We start from the raw sequence: 12,741 nt of genomic DNA on the forward strand, positions 1-12,741 counted from the left end.
GGTTCAATCCCCCAGCACCACATGCCAGCCAGCCCTGCCCCCTGGTGGGCTGAGCTGGCCACACACACACACACACACACACACACACAAATAAATTTAAAAAAAAAATTAAAAAAAAAAAAAAACTGAGGGAGGGGCCGGAGAGATGGCTCAGTGGAATAAGCGCTTCCCTGGCAAGCACAAGGCCCTGAGTTCAATTCCCGGTTTTGCAAAAAAAGAAAAAAAGAAACTGAGGATGTGCTGAAGCAAAATGATTGTGCAGCCGAGGGAAGCAGGAAGAGAACGGCTTGTTCACCCAGCAAAGGTCAGCCTGCACAGAGGCTGACACCCATTCAGACTGGGGCAGGAGGGCAGAGGGCTCAGGCGGTAGGTCTGAGTGAAGAGAACATGATCAAATACTTGGCCAGAAGAATCACTTGAAGAAACACTATGATAAAAACAAAGGGTGTAAGAAAAAGGCAATGAGAAGTTCTGGGATTAACAAAAGGCTGTTTAGGAAAGAAAAGTAATTACAGTAATTCTCCTGGCTCTGTAGTGAACAACAGTCACAATAAAGTAGAACGCATGCACCAAATCTCAATTTTTAGAGTCAATATATAAACTATTTGGGAAACATGATTAGGATTATAGGATGATATAAATGTTACCAATCTCGACATTTTTAAAAAATATGGGTTAGAATTTTGGGAGGAAAAAAGCAAGTAGGAAAACTAATGAGAAGGGTAGAAAAGAGCACTAAAAACATTATCTTACTTTTAAAAGTGGATGAAAAGGGGCCAGGGAGACAGCTTAGTGGCACAAGTACCTGCCTGTCATGCACAAGGTCCCGAGTTCAATCCCTGGTACCACAAAAAAGAAAAAGTGGATGAAAAATAAAAATCTAAGTATATTTGACTTACAAAGGAGCAGCAGCCTGAAACTGACCATAGCAGCATAGCACAGCAGTGGCATTCAGGGCCACCAAGGCGAGCCCACGTGCTTGGACATGGGCTACTGGGGCTGCTCGGAGGCCTGGTGTGGTAGGGAGCAGCCGGGCCGTCTGTGGGGACCCTCGCTCGTCACCAGATGACCTGCGCAGCGCTCTTGGGCCCCCTTTATGTGACCCTTAACAAAGCTGAAAGTGCCGATGCCCCAACTCCAGCGGCTGCCGGCGCATTCCTTCTGGAGGTGCCCGGATGAAGCATCCTCGGCCTGGGATGCCTCCCCCGCAGCTCTTGGGTCTCTAGAGGACTCTGGGTGAGCGGCTGCTCGGGAGGTGGCCCTAGTCCTCCTGCTGCACCCTCACCCTAAACCTTTGGGGGCATCTGAGGGGCTCACTTTACATCTCTATCAGGTGGGTGCTCAGCAAATGTCTTTGCAGAGAAACAAATTCCTACCTTATTCCATCAAACCCTGGGATTTATCCCATATTTTTTATCTTTCAAATTTTGAGACAAGGTCTCACTAAGTTGCTTGGGCTGGGCTTGATGTAGCAATCCTCCTGCTTTCGCCTCCCCAGTCCTGGGCCTGTGCCATCAGGGGCTCCACACTTCTCAAGTCCACACCCTGTGCATTCAGACTCTAGCAGGGCAACTGGGCTCTGCAGGCCCAGGGGACCCCCTTGCCCACTGTTCAGCTCTTGAGCCCCCTCTCCCTTTTCAGCCTCAGTCCTCAGTGCACTAGCAACGAAGGTCGGTTTTGCAGCTTCCTGATCTTCCCAGCTCTGTTGCTGATTTTGGCTGCAGCTTTGTCCCATCTACTTGCTAGCCTCCCAGCACTAGAGCCCAATCAAACAAACCTAGGCCTCCCTCCTCTCAGAGGAAGCAGCATGCTGCTGCTCAGAGCAGGCCTGGCTGGCTCCAAGCCCTGAAGCCTCATGACTGTGCCATCTGAAAGGCTGGCCTCCGCAGCCATGTCCCTCAGGCATTTCAACTGCTTCTGGCTAGGCAGACTCCAGGTGGCCTCAGAGGTGCAACATGGTCCTGCCTCTTTCTTTTCTTGGTGTCCTGCTCCTTTGCCCTGATTTCACAGGGCCTTCTGTGCCTTGGTGTCGCTGTATATTTCCTATAGCTGGAAAGCAGTATCTAACACTGGAAAGCGTGACTCAAATCTGCCCGCTTCCTCTTCTGCAAACCGAGCCAACCAGCCTATGTCTGGACTCAGTTTAGCCCACTTCAGCTGGCCTGAGAGAGAGGGATAAAGGGCGCAGAAGGGGTTTAAGACACCCGTGGAACCAGGGGCTGGGATTCGAGGCTCTCTACTGGCTGCTGCGTGTCACATATTTAATACTGGCTCAAGTCCTGAGAGAGACGGTCCCAGGAAAAGTCATTTCAGTGGTGATCTTAGGCCCGTCTGAGAAGGCAGGACCCTCGCACAGAGGAGCAAAACTAGATCACACACAGGGAGCGCACGAGACATGGACGCGCTCTTCCGCGCATGCTCCACGCACCAACACGCACTAGACGCGATTTTCCGCGATTATCTGCCGTTTGGGACAATCCATGAGCTATTTCCAGGGCACAAGACACTGTCTGGTGTGCAGAGGACCACAGGATGCTCTGAATTTCTCGCCAAGGGCGAGCACGTGTGCGGTGCGCACAGCAGCGCTCCCCGTGGCTGGGGCGGCTCGGCCCGGTCGCCCTCCTGCCCGCCACGCGTACTCCGTACTCCGCTACGCCCCCGCCCAGCATGCCCCCACCTGTGCGCCCCATGCGGGCCGCGGCTGTCTCGTCGGGGTACCCGTTGGTGGCTGCTGCCCCTCCGCCTCCAGTGCGCTCTTTGCTTGGGGCGGAGGGCGCTGGCGGAGCTGAGGACACCGACGCCTGTGAGGTTGCTGCCTCTGTGACGTCCGATGGCCGGGCCCTTGCTGCTGCCACGGGCATCTATGCAGGTTCTGGGCACAGGGTCACTACCGGACTCCTCTGCCAGCCAGCGGCTGCGGGAGACAGCACAGCACCCTCTTTGCCGGCCCTGCTCTGGAAGGTCGACTTGACCTGTTTGGTGGCTCGGAGGGCAACTTGACTGCTCCCCACCTTGGCCAAGGTTATAGGCCTTGGCAACGTGGGGAGTGGGTGCCCTGTCTCCGGACCTTAAGACCCACCACAGGCCCAGGCAGGCCAGAAAGGGGCTTGGGCCCAGAGACTTTTTTTAAAAAAAATTTTATGTGTGTGTGTGTGTGTGTGTGTGTGTGTGTGGCCAGCTCAGCCCCCCAGGGGGCGCGGCCCGCTGGCATGTGGTGCTGGGGATTGAACCGCGCTCCCTGTGCTTTGCTAAGCTTGTTCTAAGTAGGTGCTTTAGACCACTGAGCCATCCCACCAGCTCCCAGAGACTTTCATTTATCAACACCGTTTTATTCCTCACAGTCCTCCGCAACCCACATGTTGCAGTGAAGGGTGGCCCCTCAGCTAGGCCCGGCGCATTGGGTGCATTCAATGGAGCAGTCTGTTCTCACAGAACAGCTGGAGACAGTCCACCTTGGCACGGTGGGGAGAAACGTCTCTGATTCACAGTTGATTTAATGCTACATGAGTCCTGAGCAGCTGCCCGGAGCAGAGGGGACAGTGCTCGACTCTAGTCTGGAGGCCACGTGTGCACACTTGTGACCATGGCCCTCCCTACCCTGGCCTGGTGTGCCATGCAGAGCCACGGCCATCCTGGCAGGCAGCCGGGAAAGTGCTTTGGGGTCACCAGATTGCGAAGTGTGGCTGGCAGCAGTCCCCATGCCAAGGGAGGGCAGACCAGTGCGAGTGGACGAGGGTAGTAGGCAGGGCATCTGCACCTGCCGCTCTGTAGCAGCCACCACCCCATCTGCGGGGCACTCTGCACTCACAGGTGCGGAAGCTGAGCACAGGGGCCAAGCACTCTGTGGAGCAGTAGTGGCCAGCTGTGGGTGACGTGTGCTGAGCTTGGGGACCAAGAACTATCTCCTGCCACCACCTCTGGTCCCTGGCCTAACTGCAGGTCGACTCCAGACCTGTGCCGTGACAGCTCTTGGAGGCGGCAGTTCTACTGAGGACCTGTGCCAGACCGAGCCCCTCCCTCTCTACTCCATCCCAAAGTGGGTGATGGTCAGGGTGGCCAGGCTAGGGGCTGAGGTGCCCACAAACCCAAGGCTGGGCCCACTGCTGCCCTGGCTGGTGGGGGGGGCATAATGCAAGTCCTCCTGCCTCCGTCTCTGCACATGGAGGGCAGGGCACCAGGCTCAGTTGAGAGGCCTGGGTGGCACTTCACTTGCTCCCAGGGTACAGCAGACCTCAAGTAGCTGGCCCGTCGGGGGCAGCACCAGGCACTGAGGACACTGCCTTGTCGGCAGGGGCAGGTGGGGCTACGGCCTGTTCTCCAGCTGGCCGTGCTTCACCCTCCAGCTCCAGGCGCAGCTGCTGTCAGGGGCCAGGGTGCACCGCAGGTCAATGCCCGAGTCTGGCACCTCCATGTCACAGTGAACAGGCTTCCCGTCGTGGGTCACCAAGCTGAAGGCTGTGGCTGGGATCTGGGGTGGAGCAGATGGAGCACTGATATGCTCAGCAAAATAGAAAGGCACCCAGCCACAGTCCCACCACACTGGGGGCACCTCCCTCAGGTACTGGGTGGCCCCAGGCCCTGCCTTCCACTTGGAGGACTGCAGATGCCACCCCACCCATCTTGCCAGTCTTGCCTCAGGATGCAGGGGGCAGTAGAGGCTGTACCTGCTCCCTGGGCTGGCATTTCCAGGGCTCTGAAAGCACCTGCCTCACCTGGCTGCTGATGCCAGTTGCAATGTCTCCCACTTTGGCCCGGTGGAACTCTCGGATGTGCAGATGTTCCCCGTTGAGAGACTGTATTTGGACTCTCACACCTAGAGGTGGGCAAAGTGATGGGAGAGCAGCTGTCACCCCTGGGAGGAGGGCCTGTGGAGTCCCTCACAGCTGAGGCTGCCGAGAGGAAGCAGTGAAGTAAACGCCATGCAGCCATGGCCAGCTTCACACATCTGGGGTTTCCTGGCTGCAGCCCTGGGGTCTGTGCTGCTTATTGCCAGCGGAGTCAGAGTACCCACACTAGAGGTGCCGGGGATTGAACCTGGGGTGTCATGCAAGCTAAGGCTGCTTGCTGCTAGCTGGGGCAGCTGCTGGGCGCAGTGGAGTTCCAGCCCAAGTACAAAAGAGAGGGACTGAACACAGGGACTGAAGACCCTGTACCACTCTTCACTCTCCAAAGGAGTGGCTTTGGTCCAGGCCACGGGCTGCTGGCATCAGTCATGCCAACCCAGGGAGGCTGCGATCTGTGAGCCCATGAAGCCCTCATCTACCAAAGCCATACACAGCCCATGCACCCAGCTCAGCACCAGCCTGGGTGCTGTCATCTTCATTTTTTGACCTCCACTGGGGAGGTAGCCAACAACCTGCTGCCGTCTTATGGATGACAACACGTGGGCTCAGGAGTCCTGTTCCTTTCTTTTCTCCTCAGAAGACACTAACTCCTCAGTCTTGCCTCCAGGCCAGGAGAGTTGCTCTCCTCCCTAGCATGGGGCTGCTGGCATGCCATTGGAAGCCAGTGGCCTCACAATGGTCCTGTTATTCCACTGTCTCCTGGGGCAGGGATCTCGCCATCTGGGTCCCAGCTGCCTCCCTCTCTTCCCTTCAGGGAGACACAAATCCATGACCCCAGTCCCAGGCTGCTCGACAACGTAGGGCTGCTGGGCTATACCGTTGAAGTAGCTAGGGGTGTCAGCAGGCCGCCCCCAGGCCAACACCGTGCTGCAGCTGGAACTCCGAGCCTCTGCCTGGCTGCCCCACGAGTGGACGCCGGAGCTCAGGGTGTCCCTCGAGCTCTGAGAGGCCTTCGATGGGTTCTGAAACAGAGCAGGCTCGGGCTTAGGGACCATCACTGGGCTTGTCTTCCTCAAAGGAGAGGAGATGGGCTCATTGGGGGTGTGCACAGGGCAAGGCCTATTTCCACTGAGGCCAGAGGGTCTCCCACTGTGCCAGCAACTCAGCCCCTTTCCTCTTTTGGGCACACTGTTGCACCCTGAACCCTGCCTCCTCAGCGAGGACTCTCCAAGAAGGGAGAGCAGGCTCTGTCCAATAAATAATTGCCCACAGCCCATTCTCCAACCTGTACCCAGGCCAAGAACCCAGCATCCAGGTCCCAGGCGGCTTACCTCACTGCTGTCTGACAGCGAGCGGCTGTCGATGCTGAGACATGAGAGAATCTGCTCCTGTTCCTCTAGAGAGAAAGGCTGGGACAGGCTGTTGAGAAACAATTCTGCAGAAAGAGGGGAAGACAAGGTAAAGACTGGCAGAAGGCCACCATGCAGGAGGGCCCAGCAGCTGACCCACAGGGAGGCCAGCGGAGCCGGCTGCTGCAGAGCGCGGCTGCTGCCCTACCTGTCTCCAGCTGCTGCAGCTCCAGCTCGGGGAGGGCTGCTCTGTGCCCCGGTGAGCTGGGGCTCCTCGCTGGGGCCGGGTCCAGGGAGCACAGAGGCAAGGCTTCCCAGGGACCAGAGTCCTCCTGGCTCAGGTTCGGAGCGGGAGACTCCTTCTGCTCTGGGGGCTCTGGCGGCAGAGGTGGATGAACTGTCAGGGCTGAACCCATGTTGCCATCCGGGGGTGAGCACTCCTGCAGCTGGGCGTGTGGAGTCTGGGGGCAGGCGGCCTGGCCTTGCAGTGGGCGTCTGGGCTCCTTGTATTCTCCCCTCCAAGGGCTCCTCAGACCTCCCACTGTAAGAGAGCACATGACATGGGCCTTGGGTGGCAGTGTGGCAGTCTCCTGAGGGGGCTGTGCCAGGAATGGCATGTTTCTGTCCTCCTACTTCCCTTCTACCATCTACAGTCAGCTCCAGGGGACACTGTTAGTGGGAAGACCGGATGTGGCCGCAGCGTCGTGGGAGCAGCTTGGGGTGGCAGCTCACCCATGTGGGCTGGGTCCCAACTCTGCAAGAACAACAGTCCAGAGACAGCGCCACTCTATTTCTGCAGTGCCGACCGGTGCCGTCCTTGCTCTCTCCTGTTCGGTTATTTCCTTCACTCCCGTACCCACCGCCTTCCTCCTCTAGGGCACCATCCACTGTGCTCCACGTGTCGCCTGATCTGACTGCACATCAACAATGTGCTCTCGGGGCTGGAGAGATGGCTCAGTGGTCTAAAGCACCTACTTAGAACAAGCTTAGCAAAGCATCGGGGACCGCGGTTCAATCCCCCAGCACCACATGCCAGCCAGCCTCGCCCCCTGGTGGGCTGAGCTGGCCACACACACACACCTCTCTCTCTCTCTCTCTCTCTCTCTCTCTCTCTCTCTCTCTCTCTCTCTCTCTCTCTCAAATAAATAAAAATTAAAAAAAAAATTGAAAAAATAAAAACTAATTCTTGGGAGGCTGGGGAGATGGCTCAGTAGAATAAGCACTTGCCTAGCAAGCACAAGGGCCTCAGTTCAATCCCCAGTTCTACCAAAAAAAAAAAAAAACAAAACAAAAAAAAAAAACAATGTGCTCTCACTGCCTGGCTTCTAATTTAAAGCAGCACATTGTGCTCTGGGTGTCTCCTGTTGGTTCCTCTTCCCCAGCTCTGCGGCTTCTGACCAGGCCCTGTTGCTCTCAGGGTTTAAATGCTGGTGGTACCCATCCCTACCGCTTCCCTCTCACCTCTCCTGTGGGGAGGCGCCCAACTGCAGCAGCCCACAGCAGCAGGGGTCCACAGGTGCACGGGGCCTCATGTGGCACTAGCATCCTCTGCAGTGCACCAAGAGTGGCAGGGCTGGGTCTCAGGGGTCCCACTGCTCTCAGCCCCATCAGTACTTGCTGTGCCAAGGTTCTGACTTTTCCTACTGTCTAGTGGTACCTGGCTTCATTCTGCACTCTAATCCCTAATGGATTTGTGTCCCCTAACCATGCCCCAGCACCTCCACCTTCTGGGCCCCCTGTCTACCATGGAAAGCCCTCCTTCTGCCCCACCCAGGAATGGCCAGCTGGTGCTCACCTTGCTGCAGCGCCCCACACACCCTCCCCAGCAACTCCTTGGCTGATGCACGGTGGACAGGCTCCTTCCTCAGCCCCTCCTGGATGGCCTGGGCTGTGAGAGGGGCACAGGAGGCTGGGATCTCCTTCACAGGCGGAGGTTCACGGGCGATCTGGGGGCCGAAAGACAGCATTCGGGCCCTATCTCCTGCTCAGCACCCTGCCTTCTGTTCTGCCCTCCCACTGACACTGGGCCACCATCTGCCACTTAGCCAGGCACTGGAGGGATCTGGATTGGACAAGGCTTGGCTTCTCTTTGAAAGGGAGCCTGTTGGGAGGCAGGTGGAGGTGGCCCAAGTCACAGGCAGGAAAGGGCTTGTGCCTGCCGTAAGTGGGGACACCTCTTAGCTGGGGGATCTGCATTTTAATCAGGATCTTGCATTTATGACCTGGCTTTCCCCGGCTTAGGCCCTCTCAAGTCTGTAGCACCCACCAAAGCCCACTGGCTTCTCAGCCCTGCTGTTCTGAAAGCTGACCTTGAGGCAGAGCGGCCCTCGGAAGTACTGGGTCCAGGGGTGGCAGCCGTTGAGCATGTGTAGCATCATGCAGCAGCTGCTCCACACATCCACCTTGGTGTCACAAGGCTTCCCCAGCACCACCTCAGGGGCCATGTGGGTCTCCGTGCCGGGGATGGAGTCACCTAAGGCCAGGGGGAGGCAGAAGTAGCACTGTGAGGTGGGGCAGGAGCCTGCGAAAGCCCACTCCTGTCAGCTCCTGCAGTTCCTGCGCTGCTCACAGCAGGCACATTTCACATTGAAAAAGGAAGCCTCCAAGTGGAGTCCATGGGGCTCACTCAACCAGGCTCGGAACTGGAGCAGAGCACATTTCAGCCACAACAAAGGCTCGGCTGTAACATGGAATGGGCTGGATGCTGGCAGCTCAACTGAGGAAGGTAATTATTGTTATATGTTTCAGGAATACTAGTTACGTGGAAAAAACCCCACCAAAACTCCAAAAATAAACAAAAATGAATAGCAGAAACTTTTATGCATAAAAAGATAAGAGATGTTAACAATGTAATTTTTCTGGTGATTTGTGTTTTAAGTTTTTGGTCAGCTCTATTTTCTTCAAACGATATGAGAAGTTGTTTTTGTACTATAACACTAAAAAGCCCTCTAAAGCCACTATAAGGTAGGAGTCAGGGGTCCATGTTGGTTTGCAGCACAAGCCTTTAACAACACACCCACGTTTGTCCCCACTGCACGCCCTTGCCTGACGTGCTGAGGGCCAGAAGTGCTCTGGGTTCCTATGAAGTGGAGTGTTCCTATGTAGCCAATGCTGTGCCCTGGCACAGGCACACACAGGACACTTATTTATGTGTTGCACACACTTTACACACAGCCCACAATAATTTTTACAGTGTTTTTAGTGTGCTTGAGTTCTGACTGAAGCTTCTCATGAACTCAGGTATGGAATTGTCACATGGATCATGTCAATGTTCAAAACATGCAGATTTTGGAGCATTTAGATTTTCCTGTTAGGGATGTTCAATCTGTACTTCTATTTTTTTTTCTTTTCGGAACCTGGGATTGAACTCAGGCCCTTGCGCTTGCCAGGGAAGCGCTTATTCCACTGAGCCACCTCCCCGGCACCTCAATCTGTACTTCTAAAAGACTGCTTTTCTTATGGTCAAAACAGAACCACTTTGTGCTTAACACTATCTATACATGAAGAAAACAGGGCATGAAGTTGTATTATAATGGGCTAAACCAGGCACAGAAAAAAACCATGAAATCTATAAAGTAGGCACAATCAACTTTCTGGGCAAGAGGAACGTGAGAACTTTTTCCTTTTATACCACTTTGCACCATATTTAATGGGTAGATTATGTAAATATTCAGAATAATGGAAGTTAAAAAGGCTTTCACCACACAGTGCCTTGCCTTGGGGAGCAGAATGGGGCACCAGGGTCTGTGACTCCACCAAAGCCCAACAAGAGCCCGTGTGACCAGCACACATGCCACCTGCTCCACAGTTGAAGGCACACCAGTGAAAGCCACAGTGTGGCTTTACCTGTGAGCAAGGACTTCCCCACGCCACTCGGTCGCAGGCACACAGCATGGCCAAAGTCACAGAGGGCTGCGCGGTTCCCATCGCTGGACAGGAGCACGTTGTCAGCTGCAGGTGGATACCCGACACAGGAGGAAGGGGACAAGTGAGTTACATGGGACCTGGCTCACTCTGGCTCACTGTGGTCTCCAGCAAGCCAATTTTCTGGTTGATCCTATAAGACAGCTACTACTTCTGGTATCTCCTCAGTCACAGAATGAGGTGTGGGGGTGGGGCAGGAGCAACACATTGCTACTTCACTCTGCTACCCCATTCCATCCAGGGGTCCAGCCAGGTGAGCTTGGACAATGCCACTCCCTTCCCATAGGCACAGAAGTCAGATCAGGACTTGCTGCCAGGAGACCTGACCAGGCAGGAAGGCAGAGCAGCCATAGGGACCAGAGCCTCACCTTTCACATCTCCGTGCAGAACCCTTCGTGCATGCAGGTACTCTAGCCCCTCTAATGCCTGGCCCAGGTAGAAGAGGGCCCGGTCCTCTGGTAGACAGCCCTTCTGCTTTATGAGCTGGCCCAGGGAGCCACCTAGGAGACACAGGCAGAACACATGGGGCTTTCCCAACCACCATGAGCTGAGGGCAGGACGAGGAGAGGCTGAGTGTGCACTGGCTAGACAGCAAATCAACCTTGGCAAAACTCAGGGAGCAAGAGTGGCACTGACTCTACCTTCTAGCAGCTCCATGAAGATGTTGACCCAAGGACCTTCCCTCACTGCGCCGTACAGAGGGACGATTCGGGGTGAGTTCAGTCCTGCACATGCCATCAGTTCTTCTGCTCGAAACACCTCAACTCGTACCTGAAAGCGCCCAGAGGTGGTTTGAGTCAGGGTAAGGGGCCAGCTGGGTGCCTGCTATACTACTGGGACCTCGTTGCTCCATACGCAGAGCTGGGCTGCTCCTGGGATAATGCTCAGGCTGCATGGAGCCAGGTGATGCTGGCCTGAGGGACAATGGTTGGTGTCGGGGCAATGCTCACGACTGAGGTTTCACAGCACCCTTTCCACTGTGGGAGCTACACTGCTTGAAGCCTCCGGGCATACTGTTGCTCTGAGGTGCCCAGTGCAGGACCTCGTTCCCCAGCCGGGGCGCTGCACAGGTCAGCACCCATGTCTCCTCAGAAGCAGGTTGTTTCCCATGTGCCAGGTACCTCTGGTCCCCAGTGTCCTTTCAGTATTTTTCTTAATTTCCCCACCATCTGGGAATGAATGTGGTTACTGGGGAGGTTTCGCTGGGGCCACTTGTGCCATGCACTGCAGGACTGGGGACATCTGCAGCTTTTTGCAAGGGCCAAGCAGCTTGGCATGGTGGGGAAGTAGGCCTTGGACACAGGCATCTTGGGCTTAGATCCAGGCTTGGCTATTTAAAATAAAGCTGCATGTGTCACTTCCAACATGTTACCATATGTGAATGGTGGGGCCAATGGCCTCTGCCCGAGGGTAGCACAGCCAGTGCCCGGCTGGCCATCAGCAGACATAACAGAGCCAACCACAAGAATGTCAGAGATTGGCAATCAGTTTAGAGACTTCCTGACTGTGCAAACTGGAGTTCTGATGTAGAGAGGCCTTGGGACTTCTGCTGATCAGTGGAAAATGTCTCTCTGGTTAGAAAATACCTGGTTTATTTAACCAATTCATATGAACCTGGACTTTAATCTGCTTCCAGCTTTCAAAGGCACTGATTTGATGAGAATGATTCACTAACAGCGCTTGCACTGTCAGTGTCTCCAGTGGGATGGTGCGAGAGTATGAAGCACCCCAGGGCCCTGCAGGCTAATCCTGCATGGGAGAGAGACCAGCTCCGCCTCTCCTGCAGGCCATCTGGCGCCTGCTCAGTGCTCAGCATGCTGTACTCGCTGGACGGGATGTGTTCAGGAAGCTGCGACGGCGCTGGGGCGAAGTCGTCTGGGCTGACTTCAAGGCTTGCGAAGCTGCACCTGTGCTCTGTCAGCACTTCGACTGTCTAAGAATGGAAGGTTTTCCTTTCAACTTATGTCTTGATTTTTAAAGGGGTGACAAAGTTCAGAATAAAGACACCACTTGCTCTAAATAAATGGAACTGCTGGAGGTTTGGCTTGGTCTGCAGTGCTGTGGAACACTGAAGATGCTAAGGGCTGGGAACAAGGCAGGGCGGGAGTCTTTATCTTAACATGGAAGAGACCTGTGTCTCGGCAGCCCTGAGACAGTTGCAGCACCTCCACTGAAAGGGGGCTGACTAGCCCAGGAAACCTCCAATGGCAGGCTTCTGGGGTCTGGGTGAGCTCCAGGAAGCAGGTGAAAGGGTGCTGAGGAGTCGGAGCAGGGGCCCTGGCCTCCAGCTCCCTGGAGGAGGGGCTGGCCTGGGGCGGGCACGCTCACGTGACCAACTGACACAAGCCAGGCACGTGTGCAACGTTCTCTAAGCCTCAGCTGGACATCGTGGGGTGGTCTCACCACTGCCACTCCAGATGAGGTAGCAAGCCTAGACTTCTGGGCTCGCTGGGGTAGAGCCTCGTACCAGGTTTTGGGCTGAAGGTCAGAGTCCAGAGCTGCCCCCACTGCCTCCCTAGAACAGCTTCCAGGCTTAGCCACTACCTGTGGGTTTGTGCATACACACACAGGAAAGAATCCCTGGATTCACACATGTGGACAGTGCTCAGCCCACTGGCAGATCCACAAGCCACCTTTCCACTCATTTGCCTACATGATTACTCTTTTTTTTTTTTTTTTTTTTT

General features: G+C 55.4%; 2 protein-coding genes across 4 annotated transcripts in view; both read right to left on the reverse strand.

Moving 5' to 3' along the window:
- Window positions 1-3,011, reverse strand: part of Spata32 (spermatogenesis associated 32) — a 10,691-nt gene extending 7,680 nt beyond the window's left edge. The window contains exon 1 of the mRNA XM_004633951.2: window positions 2,678-3,011. Coding sequence (XP_004634008.1) covers window positions 2,678-2,861 — 184 coding nt within the window. The 5' untranslated portion in view covers window positions 2,862-3,011. The remainder of the gene's footprint in view (window positions 1-2,677) is intronic.
- Window positions 3,012-3,308: 297 nt separating this feature from the next.
- Map3k14 (mitogen-activated protein kinase kinase kinase 14) overlaps window positions 3,309-12,741 on the reverse strand; it is a 34,611-nt gene continuing 25,178 nt past the window's right edge. For all 3 annotated transcript variants that reach the window (XM_023717948.1, XM_023717949.1, XM_004633835.2), the window contains exons 7-16: window positions 10,699-10,828; window positions 10,426-10,557; window positions 9,980-10,084; window positions 8,443-8,606; window positions 7,929-8,079; window positions 6,342-6,674; window positions 6,116-6,219; window positions 5,662-5,806; window positions 4,713-4,813; window positions 3,309-4,468 (exon numbers count right to left, since the gene is read on the reverse strand). In XM_023717948.1, the coding sequence (XP_023573716.1) occupies window positions 4,304-4,468; window positions 4,713-4,813; window positions 5,662-5,806; window positions 6,116-6,219; window positions 6,342-6,674; window positions 7,929-8,079; window positions 8,443-8,606; window positions 9,980-10,084; window positions 10,426-10,557; window positions 10,699-10,828 (1,530 nt within the window). In that variant the 3' untranslated portion in view covers window positions 3,309-4,303. The remainder of the gene's footprint in view (window positions 4,469-4,712; window positions 4,814-5,661; window positions 5,807-6,115; window positions 6,220-6,341; window positions 6,675-7,928; window positions 8,080-8,442; window positions 8,607-9,979; window positions 10,085-10,425; window positions 10,558-10,698; window positions 10,829-12,741) is intronic.

Source organism: Octodon degus, unplaced genomic scaffold (assembly GCF_000260255.1).
Source record: "Octodon degus isolate 3935 unplaced genomic scaffold, OctDeg1.0 scaffold00056, whole genome shotgun sequence".
Lineage (NCBI taxonomy): Eukaryota > Metazoa > Chordata > Mammalia > Rodentia > Octodontidae > Octodon > Octodon degus.